The sequence below is a fragment of the Ilyonectria robusta genome (assembly GCF_021365365.1).
Source record: "Ilyonectria robusta strain PMI_751 chromosome Unknown BGZ61scaffold_3, whole genome shotgun sequence".
In the NCBI taxonomy this organism is placed as follows: domain Eukaryota; kingdom Fungi; phylum Ascomycota; class Sordariomycetes; order Hypocreales; family Nectriaceae; genus Ilyonectria; species Ilyonectria robusta.
Genome location: NW_025764437.1, coordinates 1,934,796 through 1,948,901, shown reverse-complemented (window position 1 = coordinate 1,948,901; position 14,106 = coordinate 1,934,796). Strand labels below are relative to the sequence as shown.

Here is a 14,106-nt window from a genome sequence, read left to right as displayed (position 1 = left end):
CGTGCTACACTAGCAATTCTCACCTCACATGCCCCTCTACATCTCAAACAGCGGCACAGCGTCCCCGCGCAAACACTCATTTTCCTCCACAAGACGGCTGCTTCCAAATTCGCAACCATGGCAAACTCCAAGTCAGTTTCCTCCTGTGTACTAAACTGGCTCCCACTATTCATCTGTCTAACCCCTCCCAAGATTCGAATATGTCCGTGATTTCGAGATTCCCGACCCACTACTGCCCAATACCTGGATCGTGGTCCGAGTAGATGGGCGAGCCTTCACAAAGTAACCACTCCCCAACCGCCGCCTCTCTGCCGAAGAAGGTGTATTCTGACAGTGCCAAGGATGTGCGCAAAGTACAATTTCGAGAAGCCAAATGACCGTCGGGCCTTGGATCTCATGAACACAGCCGCCAGAGCCGTTGTAGCTGACCTGCCCGACATCACCATTGCATACGGTGTCAGTGACGAATACAGGTCATGACCCCATCACTCCTAGCAGAACTGCAGTGCTTATTTTTCGACAGCTTCGTTTTCCACAAGTCTTGTACCCTGTTCGAGAGGAGGGACAGGTAGGATCCCGCGAGCCATCACGCGAGTGTCAATGACTAACACCTTGGCAGCAAGCTCGTCAGCACAGTTGTTTCTACCTTCACCTCCAACTACGTCTACTCATGGTCGACTCATTTCCCCGACACTCCCCTTTCGTTTCCACTTCCCACTTTCGATGGTCGAGCGGTGTGTTACCCTAGCGTCCAGAATCTGCGTGACTACTTGAGCTGGCGACAAGTAGACTGTAAGCCACCGCCCCCTCACTAGCAGCGTCCTCACTGACAATGGAGGCCACATCAACAACCTTTACAACACGACATTTTGGACGCTGATTCAGCTTGGAGGACTTGATAACAAAGAGGCCGAGAAAACTCTCGCTGTGAGCACCGTTAATCTTCCACCAAGAAATCGTACTGACAACTAGTACTAGGGCACCGTGGCTGCGGACAAGAACGAGATTCTATTTTCGCGATTCTCGATCAACTATAACAACGAGCCTGAGATTTTCAAGAAAGGAAGTGTCATATTCCGCGACGTGTGTATCTATCTCCCCCATCCCAGTATGATTTTAACCCTCTGCAGTACGAGCTCGTGGATCCCGGCAGTAACAATGTTGCACAAACCATCGATTCAGTAGCGGAGCCGATTACGCAGTCAAAGACTCAAAGGGAGAACGACAAGAAGCGTAGAGCCAAGGCACGGATTCTTGTGGAGCACATGGACATCATCAAGGATGACTTCTGGGACAGGAGGCCGTGGATTCTCTCCAACAAGCCTGGCAAGATTCCAAAAGAAACATAAATCATAGGCTGAAGCTGAAAGATTCACACCGGGTCTCTAGTGGAGGATGCACTGCGGCTAGATTCCCCATCAGCTGCTTTTTTTTCCTTCTGCCGGAATCCTGTCTAACCTTTTCGCCCTTCAGCTATTCTAGCCTCTATATCTACACTGATAAATCCCACGATCCGACCTCCAGAACACCCCAAGATCTCCAACACCCATGATAAACCTCACCTGAACCCGCCCTCTCGCCCTAGCTGACTAGCATCCGTACCAGCTCCACGCAGCGCAAGGGCTCCTGGAACCAGGGCTTTGCCTGTTTCCTTGATAAACCCCTGGCTCTTTTGTTATTGCTGTTTCGACGTCTTTAGTTAAACCCAGCAGTATGGTCTTCTCTATCCAAGCTAACTTGTAACTGCCTGTATTACAGGCTTTAATATTATAACAGGCAGTTAAAAACTTCTTATTTTAAGATTAAGAATAAATTAAAAATAAATAGATTTTATTTTATTTTATTTTATTTTATTTTATTTTATTTTATTTTATTTTATTTTATTTTATTTTATTTTATTTTATTTTATTTTATTTTATTTTATTTTATTTTATTTTATTTTATTTTATTTTATTTTATTTTATTTTATTTTATTTTATTTTATTTTATTTTATTTTATTTTATTTTATTTTATTTTATTTTATTTTATTTTATTTTATTTTATTTTATTTTATTTTATTTTATTTTATTTTATTTTATTTTATTTTATTTTATTTTATTTTATTTTATTTTATGTTTTATTTTCTGTTTTATTGTCGGGATCGACTCTGCGGTAATCGGCAAACGAGCGATCGAGAGTGGTGTCGGTCTGAATATCGTAGATTTCGTTTTGAGGCTCAGTTCTATCGTAGTTACAGAGACGCTTGCTGTCGAGATCCTCTGGCTCTGATTCATCAAGCGCGGCGTCAACGGTGTCGCTTTCAGTTGGGTTGTGAACCGCCTTGCCCTTCCGCTTTCTCCCAGTCCTGGAATCATCAACGCTGTAGCGCACGTTCTCTCCAGCTAGATCCGGCATGAATAAACCAGCGCGGAGGTCGCGATCGAACCACCGCACCAAGTCATTCTCTTTCTGTACCGACTTGTCTTCATATCGACGCTGAAAAAGATTGTTTGCTCTTCGGAGCTGGCGTTCGATACGTCGTAAATCCTCCCTGAGACCCGTCAGGTCGTCCATCTTGATGCACAAGAGAAGGGTGCCGTGGTGTGGTGTGTGCCGTCATGGTGAGTGTGCCGAATAAGAAAGTAATGTCTGCGATGGTGAAGTCTTAATGTTCTTAACATTTTGTCTCCATGCGCATCCTCCGAGAATCCATCGCGAGACTCGATGGAGAACGTTACGAAACCCCTAGGGCTCAATCGAAAACTGCACAGGGAAAGGATTCGAGCTGGATCATTGTGCATATGTTCCCGGACATGACAACCGCCTCGGCGCCGCTGTGTTCTCTGGTTGCTTGGGCGCAATCAGGAAAACTGCCCAACATAAAAATTTGCTGAAGATGCGGCAAATCGTTGCTGAATTGAAGGGCCAGGCTCTCACGCCAAGGTTCAAGATGCTCATCCCTAAGATAGGGTTGCCCAAGTGCTGCTGGCCCATAAGGAAATTGGCTGGCACTGCAGAGTACCCCATGGGTACCGACAAGCGCTCTAGCTCTGGCAGAGTCTTAATGCGGGCTACCATGGCTCTGATAGCATTGTTCTATTTGAAATCATGGTTAGCCGCCATTCATAGATATATAACCTGGTAGTACTCACAAGGTCAGGCAAATCTTCAGGCTCAAACATCCGTCCGTTCATGAATTCCCTCGTCCCACAGGAAACAGCTAGCCACTTGAGGCTCTTGAAGGATTTAGCAGCACTTGCTATAGCCCGTCCGCCGAAAGATGTCCCTAGATCGGGTACTGTGCCAATAACGTGTAGCCGTTGCAATCCCCGATGGGTATTGACTGCTTTTTTATATGCAAGTGAGTCGGTATCGACATTGATGCTTAATGCCTTGAGAGTACCCTCGGTACTGCTCCAGTTTGGACCTTGTCCAGGTATAATATCTGCGCTGGTATGCTGGAAAATCGTAACAGTAGCATGGCTATTATATATATTAGAAGAATTTATTAACAATCAGAAGTAAAACATACCGTATATGCTCCCGTACTCGGACCATACCTGGATCGACCCTCCAATGGAGAAACGTCCATATGATGCCCGTAAGAAGTGCCCGTGAACTCTCAAAGCGAACCGCCTTGAACATTTCACGGCAAAAATGCTCGCGACAAAACTTTGAGGCTTGAGTGATTGCATTCAGACTCTCCCTGTTAAGGAGTGATGAAATAGCAGATAAAACCTGGGGTGGAAGCTTGTGAATAGCTGCCTGTGCTGCGTTGCAGTCTGCCATCTTCGAATGTCATAAGCTCAGCGCCTTGTCGAACGGAATGTACTGATCTGAGCACCATCCGCGGAGTGGATGAAACAAAGCTCTCGCGATTGAGGACTTGATGTTGATGTTGTGTTGGTCAGGTTTTTCAAGAGTGTCTGCTCAGAAGGGGAAAGAATTTAAGAGGGAAGCAAGTCGACGCTTACGTATACTCTTGAGTGAATCACTGCTCGCAAGGCGGCCTGAAAGCCGTGCAGCACGCTATAAGGGAGTAGAGTGCTTTCTTTGCCATACAAAATTGTATATGTTGCGAAGCGAAGACCTCATTACCTCCGTGTAAGTAAGCCTGCCGTTTTTATTACAGCTCCACCCCCTTTGGAGGCTGGGGCATCTTTAAGTTACCGGTCGCCTGAGGCCATTGCGCTCACAACTTTTGCAATGGAGGTTGATCAAGAGAGTGATGGAAGTGAAGGGGCGATGGAATCTCGGAGGATGCGCATGGAGACAAAATGTGAAAGAACATTAGGACTTCACCATCGGTCGCCTGAGGCCATTGCGCTCACAATTTTTGGAATGGAGGTTGATCAAGAGAAGCGACGCTTGTACCGGTGGAGGAGAATTGCGTGAGTTCAGGGGGTATCATTCAGAACTATAGACCCAAACGCCGTGAAGATGCTTTCGCTATGCAGATGCGACTCGCCATATTTGTCCTTTGTCCATTATTTCTTTAACTCTTTGTCTCTTTGTCTCCGTTTTTCCTCTTTCCTCGCTCGCCGTCGACGCTTCTCGTCGTCCGCGTCGCTCGATTCAGTTGATGACTTCGCTGATTTCTTCGACTTCTTCCGCTCTCGTCGGGCGGCTTTCTCGGCTCTCTCGCGAGCTCGCTCTTCCTTTCGCTTTCGCTTCGCCTCTTTTCTGGCTTTCCGCTCTTCCTTGGTTTCTTTTCGGTTTTCGGTTTTGGATGCCTTCGCGCGCTCTTGGTCGGCACTGTCGTCTTCGGAGGATTCGGTGCTCGACGAGTCCTTTATTTCCAATATGCTGAGGGTTCCCTCCAAAAATCCACCTCGCACAAACGATGTGTACACAGAGTATTTCCCCAGGTTCTTGTCGATCGTGTTCAACTTCCCGGTGGTGAGCGTCTGCACCACCTTGCCATCCTTGGAAGTGTCGAGTCCCTTCAATTGTTCGTCGAATGCATTCATCCACCATTGGTCGCTTGTAAAATGCTGCTTTTGGCCCAATCCTTTGGTGTTGTCCTTGCGCGACAGCAACAAGGGTTTCGAGAGGCCAATCGAATCGTCGGTCTTGTGGAGCGAATGACCAGTTCCTCGCCAGCCTTGGGAGGAGAGGAGGGCGTGAGCGTCCATTATGACGGGCGACTATCGACGAAGGTTTTCGGGGGTGGCCCTATGGTGTGGGAGTTTTAGGATCTTGTCAAACGAAGGGGCAGAAACTGGTGAACGCAGAAGTTGAGAAGCCCGAGTTGAAGGTCGCATTGATTTTTTTAGCGGGCCTGGGTCTTATCGCGCACCCGCATTTCTTATCGTGGTACCCCTGGCTGCCTACTTACCCTAGAGCTATGCAGTCCTCTTCATTCAAGCAATAGTCTGCGTGTCAGGTTGAACTGCACTGCCACTCGAAGAAGAACTACCTGGAAAGTTTGAATCAGAGAAGTCGGAAGATCCCACAAGATAGTCTCCTCCCTGCGCAAGATAAACGTGAGTTTAAAAACTTTCCCAGAGTCAAGAGGTGAGAAGTCTCGAGTTAAATCAGAGGCGAGTCCGTCAACCATATCAGTGTCCCTCTCTGGAACAACGAATCAACAAGACCTGCCGCTAAATAAACTAGAACTATCGGGAAGGATAATAAGCATTTCACGGACGAACACGGACGCAAGTTATGGGTCAACAGTTTTTCAACCAGGCCCCTATTACTGTATCGACCCGATGAATTGGCACTGATTTTATGGACTAAAGCGAAACTATAAGATAACTTGTAAGGCTTAGATTTCCTAAATCATTAGGTATAAGAAAACCCGAAGGTAATAAGTGGGGAACGATTCAGGGCCAACTCACTGAGTTAATACGGTACTTTTCCAGAGTCTCATTCAATAGGGGCTCTAGCGTTGGATTTTTCGGAGGCCTGCCAATACCGTAGTGAGATTGTAGCTTGCGTTTATCGCTAGATAAAATTTATGATTTATTAGAGACCAAGACCGAGCCCCGCCTGTCGCTACTAGTCGATGGCTTAACGAGTGGAATGAACCACTGTTTTTAGGCTCACAGGTAACCAACTTATTTTAATTTGAGCCAACACGGAGTAATAACCGAGGGTAACCTGCCTGTAGTGCTATAAAACCCAGTCGTTCAGGCCGATTTCAACTTGTTGCGCTGCTGGACCCTTGGCAGTGCATCCACAGGGCCCTTGTCGGATTTTATATGCCTGGAAATCAGAGAGGCTTGTCTGTTGGACTTCCCTACAATCCAAGTGCCCATTGACAACCCCACTCCAGTGAATGGGCATTCGATTAGATATGACGTATTTCATTTCAGATATGCCTTTTATTACAAAGTATCAATTGAAGAAGAATGGCGAGGAATGTTAATTGCCCTCAGCTCTTGGCGTTTCCCATTCCGCATGGGGCTAAGGGATAAGCACGTGATGGGTGCCTGGAAGGATCTGGAGATCCAACAGCCTGGTGCCGCACGGCACATTGGACATATTACATCAAACATTGGGAGAGCGTAATACCTCCAGAATCAAGCTGTTATTAGGCTCCAGAGACCGCTTGACGGCGTTGCCAGAATCAGCGTACCGAGTTGTTCTCCAGTAAGTGGCCCCATCTCCGTGTCCCACTCCGGGCTCCATGACGTAGGGCGTCCCACCACTATGCCTGATCATGAGCCATGTTGCTAACAGTCCATACCCATAGCTAATCGCCGAAACCCGATATTCGTGTTACGGTAACGCCAGGATCCCGAATATCTGGTGCGCTCTGGCTCCGGGAGGGCGAGCACTGCATCATGGCGCCACTCTGCTCCGATCCGCGGCAGATTGTCATCAGCCTGAACCCCGCGCGACGAAAGGCACTCTATAAGCTTGTCCATGAGATCACTTCATACATGATCGCACAGCTGGAGACTCCAGACGATGAACTTGGCCCCGTAGCCCCGGGAACGCCTACCGCCGAAGGCGAGAGCTCCAAGACCAATGACGAGGAAACCAGGAGGCGCGAGCAGCAGATCCGGAACAGGGCTTCGAAGCAGGCCCAGCAGGTTCAGAAGGCTGCTATAAAACACATGTCTGACTGGAAACGTGAGCTTATGCCCAAGCTTGAGGAGATTGCGCGAGTCCCGGACGACGCCAAGATCCAGGGCGAGAGGCAGAAGCGACTGGAAGCTATGGAGAAGATTAAGCTGGACACCCCAGAAGAGGGTGAGAATCTCATCAGCTTCGGTGAAGTCAAAATTGACAAGTCAGAGGATGTTACCTCGCTCCAGGCCTTGTATCATCCGATACCGACGAGATTAACGACGATCCCTCAAGCAGACAGGAGAGAGGCTATTGTTTGTATTCTCCTTCTCCTTCTTTCAACAGGAAAGTATTCCGCTCATTCACGAGCCCTGGCACTGTATCTTGCATCTGCGTTGGAAGTCCCCCAGACATTCATCATCGCACAGGAGGTTGAGATCGCTAAATCTCTCCTCGAGTCGTCTGCGGCAGATGAAAAACAAAAAGAAGCAATGTCAGCGGAGGCCGAAGCTGCGAAGCGTCGCCAAGACAACAAGTTCAACCGGTTCTGGAAAGTCGGTTTGGCCTCCGTTGCCGGTGCCGCTGTCATTGGCGTTACTGGTGGTCTGGCCGCCCCTCTAGTTGCTGGTGCTATCGGCGGTGTCCTCGGAGGCGTGGGGCTGGGAGGAGTAGCCAGCTTCCTAGGCATATTCTGGATGAACGGTGCCCTAGTTGGGGCTCTCTTCGGCGCATATGGAGCTAAGATGACTGTAAGTTTTCTCCTTGCCACATGTTTAGAAGTTGTGCTGAAGCCATCACTAGGGCGAGATGATGGACGAGTACGCCAAAGAGGTTGAAGACTTCCGCTTTATCCCACTTAAGGAGGAGTGGGGAAAGAAATTCCAGCCTGAAGATCAAAAAGCGCAGCAAGACCACCGGCTCCGTGTCACCATCGGAATCAATGGTTGGCTCAACACAGAGGACGACATCACGAAACCGTGGCGCGTCCTCAACGATGACGCTGAGGTCTTCGCTCTTCGGTATGAGTTAAAGTCTCTCCTAGCTCTTGGAAGCGCACTCCGTGCTCTCGTTGAGTCCTTCGCTTGGAACACGATCAAGGTTGAAATTCTCAAGCGCACTGTCTTGGCTACCTTGCTCGCCGCTCTCTGGCCCGTTCAGGTGCTCGCTGCAGCATCCAATGTCGATAACCCGTTCAACCGCGCACACAACCGTTCTAGAAAGGCTGGCCGCCTACTCGCGGATGCTCTCATTAACAAGGTCCAGGGCGAGCGTCCTGTTATCCTGATTGGCTACTCCCTAGGTGCCACAGCTATCCACGCCTGCTTGCAGTCGCTCGCTGAACGACATGCATTTGGACTTATCGACAGTGTCGTTATTATCGGCGCGCCTGCGCCCTCAGCTCCGGCTCACTGGCGTACGCTACGCACCGTCGTGTCCGGGAAGATCTTCAATGTCTATTCTGAGAACGACATGGTCCTTGGATTTCTGTACCGCGCACACAGCCTCGCCATGGGAGTTGCCGGCTTGCAGTCCGTTACAAACGTCGAGGGGGTTGAGAATTTGGACCTGAGCGAGTCTGTCAGCGGTCACTTGCGATATCCTGACCTGACAGGCGAGATCCTGCGGAAATGTGGCTTCGTCGGTATCAAGGCTGGCACAGAGATCGAAAAGGATGACCTCATCAAGTTGAAGGAGGATCAAGTCGAGGGCAGTCTGATTGACTTTGACGCAGACCCGTCGAAGGATGCCCAGAAAACCCAGCCCTCAAACGAGGTAAAGTTGACGGATGATCTTCGTGGCCTAACCATCTCCCCACCTGGCCTCGTCTCCCCGTCGGCCCCTCCACCTGAAGAACAAAAGACCCAGGAGCCAGAAACAGAGAAGCCGCCACTGCCTCGGCGCCAGACTGGCGAGGATGTGGAGGCACCTCCAACCCTACCTAGACGTCCTTCCGCCTCTCCGCATGATGTACAACCGCCTCTCCCCCGTCGTCCTACGTATGCCGAGAAGGAGGAAGAGGAGATACCTGTGCTTCCAAGGCGCCCAACTGAGAGCGCAGCGGAGAAGGTACCGACAACACAACCTATGCGTTCCTTGACGCCGGAAGCGTATGTGTCCGACGACGAAGGCCACAGGGCAATTGTTATGATTGATTATGGGAGCAGTGACGAGGATGTGCATGACTCGAAGGGACGTTCGTAGGAATGACCATCTGGGGTATGTGGGTAGTGATGCATGATTATATACTGATCAATTCTGGGATACATACACATAAAAATTGTTGCTATAGACAATACGGCAATTGGACGAGTGCAAAAACGACGTCTTAAATTCATGTCGTGAATTCTTCATGTGGACCGCATGATAGCTATCAACAGAGACTGAACTGTCATCTCACCTACTGATCAACGACAATGTGACTTCTCATTCCGTCGGGTCAAAAGTGTAGCAGATATCTTTGTTTCAAGCAACAGCGCTTTCGCAACTACCTAGGTAGACATTTCAAGTCCCTCGGATAACGATGGATAGATGGGGGATAGTACTAATAGTGGTAGTGGTATTGATATGGGGAAACCACTCGCTCACCCCGACGAAGGTAATAGAAGATAGGGAACATAGAAATATGACGGAAAAAAAGTCAAAAAGTTAGAATTGATCCGAAAACATCTCCTCTTTTCGCCCAGGATAAAGAAAAAACCGGGCATGAAAACCCGGAAAGAAGCTTTCAAGGCTCCTCGCTTTTCTCCCCCTCTGTTCCCCCTTCCCCTTCTCCTGGACTCTCAAGTGCTCGCGTGACTTTTCTTCTTCCCTCTTCTAGTGGTATCATATGTGTCAAAAGGAAGAAAAAGGAGAGGAAATAAAAACAGAAGCGACGGCTTGTATTAGGCGTGGGTGGGCGTGGATGGGTATCGGAGCCCTGCCACATTAATGGCGAGTGTAAAAGCGACGAGTTGCGGGATAATATCCGAAAAAAGAAATCAGGATTTTTGAACGGCCTCATCGGCGAGTCTCAATGATCGGAGTCTGAGAGCGGGAGTACTGTTCAGCGGCGGGCGTTGGCGGCGGCGGTAGCTGCTTGAGGGCCACCATTGGTCTCCATGTTACCCGTCAGCTCGGCCACACGAGCCTTGATGCGAGCGACACGAGACTCAATAGCTTGAGTAAAGGGTTAGTCATTGCAAATCAAGGGGAAGCTCAGAGGTTAACTTACTCTCCTCTCCACTAGTATCATCATCACCATCGGCAGTCTTGTGGGATGGTACTCGGGGCTGCTCATCAGTCTGGCGAGTGGCTGCCCTCTCCGCAGCGTTCTTGCGGATCTGTGCCCAGCGGTCCTGCACACCAGGGCTGGCACTCTGGCTCAGCTTCTCCTCGGGCTGAGAGGCTTTCAAGTTGGAGGCCTGGCGCGGCTGGCGGCCAATGGGGGGCGGGACGGCATCATCCTCTCCATCAGTATCAGGGGCAAAGGCGGGCTGATCCTCCAAGGGGCCCTGGCTGAACGCAGAAACGTTGGGCTTGTCCTCCACATCCACGGCGTCAGCAGCCGGCTTCACGGGCTCCTCGGTGGACTCAGGTTCATCATGAGCTAGGACAGGCTCGGGTGTCTCGGCAGGAGTGATTGTTTGTTGAACAGGCGGCTCAGGCGTGGCTTGGTCCTTTCGCAGCATGCTGTTGACGTCGGCAGCAGCATTCTCGGGCAGCTTGGAGCTTCGGTTCTTGCGGAACAGCTTGCGGAAACCTCGACCCTCCTTGGCCTCCTTCTGTAGTTTCTTCTGCTTCTTGTTCTCGGGGCTGACAGGCTCGGGCGATAGAGCGTCGTCCCGGGTGACTTCGTCAAAGATGTCGTCCTTGGGGGGCGGGACGGGACTGGCCGGGGGCTCAACGACCTCTGGAATCTGAACCTCCTCGGGCTTCTCCACTGGGGGGAGAGGCTTCCTCACGGATTCCTTCTTGATCTCCGGAGAGGCAGGAGGGGACTGGAAAACAGGGGATTGAACAGCAGGGGATTGGACAACGGGGGATTGAACAGGGGGAGGTGCGGGTTCCTTAGCGGGCACTTCAGGCGCCTGCTCATGATGTCCATTCATTCCCCCATTCGTCTCGGCGGCCTCGTTCAGGCGTTCGGAGGGAACTGGAGACATGGTCATGCCACGGCCTGCGTTGCTGTTGGACAAGTAAACATCCTTGATGGTACCCTTGTCATATTTGTTGACCCATTTGAGAGCCGACGAAGCCTCGCCAATGATGGCCGGCTGGAGCGTGAGTACACTGTTAGTCTTCTCAGCCATTAGCTCTGCGTCTGATCGGCCGCGGCGCTGGGACTGCTGTTGCTGAGCAGCCATTTTCTTGTCATGCAACTCCTGAGCTCGGAGCTGAGCAGCCTTCGCCTGTATCCTGGCATGCGTATCCGGTCCGATGCTAGCCTTGCTACCGGCGTTGTTGCCCATCTCAAGGGCAGACTTTCCGGCAGACTTCCGTCGACTCAGACCCTTTCCACGCCTTGTCCAGGAGAAGAAGCCCTTCTTCTCTGCGATATAGGCACCCTCTTCGGGTTCCGGAGCCGCGCCTGCGATCATTTCCTCCATCACCAGCCATCGACCCGTGGGGATCTTGGTCTCGATGATTGTGCATCGACCGAAAGCCGATTTGCGCTCTGCGGTTTCTTCGGGAGCCAGACTGGTCATCCAGACCCACCAGAAAGCATCGTCGAGAGAGAACGTGGTGATGCTTGCCAGCTCACCAGGCTCAAGGGTGCGATCGGATTCGAGTCTCGGTCGGTGGGATTGGGAGCTTCGCTGTCTGGGTTGCGTCTCGATGGGAGGGAGAACCTTGTCAGGGGGCAGAAGAAGGTTGGGTCGGGAGGCTGAGTTCTCATCAATGAATCCTGATGAGAGGAAATCGGCCCAAGATGGGGTCGTCGGTCTGCCCAATCCGTTTCCAGAAGCAGGAGCTCTCCTCAAACCCTGAGGCTGTCTATGGGTGATGGCGCTCTCATCTTCGTCGTCATCCTCCTCTAAAGTGCTCGTGAAGCCGATATCCTCAAAACGAGACCAAGAAGCGTCACGCAAACTCGTAGAATGCTTAGAACTCGAAACTTGGGACTGGTTTGCGGCGGAAACGGCCTTCAAGACTCGGCGACACTCATCAGTCAATGCCTTGACTGGGTCCTGGTACTCGGAGAACTCCTGGAGGGCTCGGTCCTCGTCGCGATACTGGAAGTGATTGGCCCGGCGCAAGAGGGCAAACGGCGTGGGGGAGACGGTGTCGACGATCATGACAACCTTGTTCGTAGGCGTCATCATCAACTCGGGTCGCTGAGGGGGGTACTCTGTCTCCTGGACGAGCTTCTGAAGGGACATGGGCAGCATCGTAATACCGCTGACATTCACCTCGGGGGAAAGAGATCGGAGGTAGGCGAAGAACATGTGGCTCGTGGCATCGGCGGCGCTGGAAGCATTGGTGAGCATTCGGGACGGAGGTATCATCTGAGACATTGAGCTCACCTAAGCCAAGAGTTGTAGCCTCCCTCAAAGCCTTTCTTGGTGTCCTTGTGTTCAAAGGCCCACCAAGCGGCCATTCGGGAGACCTTGCGCCCACCGAGGCCATTGGTCTTGCCGTGGGCAGCAATTGCAGCCAAAAGGTCAAAATAGTCAAAGATAATGCGCTGGCGGGCACCATTCTCGACGCTAATGGGGATGAATGTCTTGAACGAGTCTCGGGCCATGTGCGAGTCTAAGACCAGTCAGCCACACCGTTGGACTGGGCAATTGCGATTGACGTACCAATTTCTCCGACCTTGAACAGTTCATAGGCATCCCAACCAACAATGCCGCCCTGAAGACGACTCCAGCACCACTTTGCGACGCCGGAAACGACCTGTGGACCTAGTTAATATCACGTTGCGCGGTTGCTGTGGCCGACGTACCATGGGCTCGGTCATGCGCAGCTCCTGGAGTAGTTGCTCGCCGCGCAGGTTTTGGTGAGCTTCGAAGAAGTGTCTGATGAATGTGCGCACAGCGCTGGGATCGGAGGTAGGTCGGAATGGCAGAAGGAGAAAGGGGTGGTCGAGAGCTAGTAAGACACGGAGAATTAGCATGACGTCGAAGGAGACGCAAGGGACAGGACATGGAGGCACAGAATCCGGGGTGACATACCTCGCGCCTTGAGCTCCTCAGTGCAACATCGGATCAGCTCGTGAACCTCCTCAGGCTCGACGGAGGTCCGCGTGTAAGCATCGGTCCACTGGGGTCGGGTTGGCTGCGAATCGGCGCCGTCCTTGCCCTTCTTCTTCTTGAAGTCCTTGCCCTTAAGGCGGGAGAAGAGGCCGGCCATGATGGGCCACGGCGGTGGGAGTGGACGTGATGGGATGGTTCAGACGCGGTACACGTTGGCGTTTGCGACGGCAGGAGGGAAGAAGTAGCGGCGAGTTGGACCTGGCGAAGAGGAGCGCTGGGGATCTTGTGTTCAGGTCGGCCGCAAATGCAGGCGGAGAGCTGAAGGAAAAGCAAAGTTCCTGTCGCGCGGGAAGAAGACAAAGATCAGGGGTTGGATTTTTTTTTTGGGTGGTCGCGGGGCCTTGCCGTCAAAGATGGGATGCGTGGTGGTCGGGACGATGGGCGATGGCGCCAGGCGACGTGTAAGTCGAGGTTGGGGATCGGGCGCGGACGTGGCGGCGTGGGCGTCGTGGGTGAGCGTGAGCGTGACGCTGCTGAGACGACAGGAGAGGCCTGGACTTTTTTTTAGGCGCGAGTTGGGGGAGGTATCGAAAAAGGTGAAACGACGAGGCGACGGGGGCCAGAAAATGGCCGCCAAAAAAAAAAAAGAGACGTCCTCGGCAAAATGAGAGAACGAAAAGAAGAAGGACTAGAAGGACGAAGGCCAATCGAAAGACAAAGAGGGAGGAGAGGAAGGTGATGATGGATGAGGGATTGGGGTTGGGATTGGGATGGTGGACGGGGAGCGGCTTCAGGGGCGACGGGGGTGCGCGACCAGGCCTTGGGACGGTACGTATAGCACTAAGATTGGGCGCCGAGCTGGGATTACAGGCATGGGGCATGGGGGCCATTCATCTGGTGGGCATGGGGCATTTCTTTTTTGGGGGGAGT

General features: G+C 51.6%; 5 protein-coding genes across 5 annotated transcripts; 2 read left to right on the top strand and 3 right to left on the bottom strand.

The window, feature by feature from the left end:
- The first annotated feature begins 12 nt into the window (after positions 1–12).
- BGZ61DRAFT_443407 (tRNA guanylyltransferase) lies at positions 13–1,732 on the top strand. Its single transcript, XM_046244867.1, has 8 exons — positions 13–131; positions 193–282; positions 342–473; positions 524–568; positions 620–792; positions 839–927; positions 979–1,083; positions 1,131–1,732. The coding sequence occupies exons 1-8, from the start codon at positions 118–120 to the stop codon at positions 1,347–1,349; spliced, it is 867 nt and encodes a 288-aa protein (XP_046109720.1). The 5' UTR covers positions 13–117; the 3' UTR covers positions 1,350–1,732.
- Positions 1,733–2,662: 930 nt separating this feature from the next.
- On the bottom strand, positions 2,663–3,854 carry BGZ61DRAFT_132221 (uncharacterized protein). Its single transcript, XM_046237166.1, has 3 exons — positions 3,513–3,854; positions 3,133–3,463; positions 2,663–3,076 (listed from the first exon to the last, which is right to left on the bottom strand). Exons 1-3 carry the CDS (start codon positions 3,767–3,769, stop codon positions 2,771–2,773), a joined length of 894 nt encoding a protein of 297 aa, XP_046109719.1. The 5' UTR covers positions 3,770–3,854; the 3' UTR covers positions 2,663–2,770.
- A 128-nt stretch (positions 3,855–3,982) lies between these two features.
- On the bottom strand, positions 3,983–5,222 carry BGZ61DRAFT_514282 (uncharacterized protein). Its single transcript, XM_046252202.1, has 2 exons — positions 4,314–5,222; positions 3,983–4,178 (listed from the first exon to the last, which is right to left on the bottom strand). Exon 1 carries the CDS (start codon positions 5,113–5,115, stop codon positions 4,468–4,470), a length of 648 nt encoding a protein of 215 aa, XP_046109718.1. The 5' UTR covers positions 5,116–5,222; the 3' UTR covers positions 3,983–4,178; positions 4,314–4,467.
- Positions 5,223–6,771: 1,549 nt separating this feature from the next.
- BGZ61DRAFT_528191 (uncharacterized protein) lies at positions 6,772–9,202 on the top strand (the record flags this gene model as incomplete). The annotated part of the gene is made up of 2 exons (XM_046253216.1): positions 6,772–7,749; positions 7,802–9,202. 2 exons carry the CDS (start codon positions 6,772–6,774, stop codon positions 9,200–9,202), a joined length of 2,379 nt encoding a protein of 792 aa, XP_046109717.1.
- An 841-nt stretch (positions 9,203–10,043) lies between these two features.
- On the bottom strand, positions 10,044–13,333 carry BGZ61DRAFT_342750 (uncharacterized protein; the record flags this gene model as incomplete). Its single annotated transcript, XM_046239536.1, has 6 exons — positions 10,044–10,156; positions 10,212–12,448; positions 12,505–12,733; positions 12,784–12,877; positions 12,927–13,072; positions 13,156–13,333. 6 exons carry the CDS (start codon positions 13,331–13,333, stop codon positions 10,044–10,046), a joined length of 2,997 nt encoding a protein of 998 aa, XP_046109716.1.
- Between the last annotated feature and the right edge of the window lie 773 nt (positions 13,334–14,106).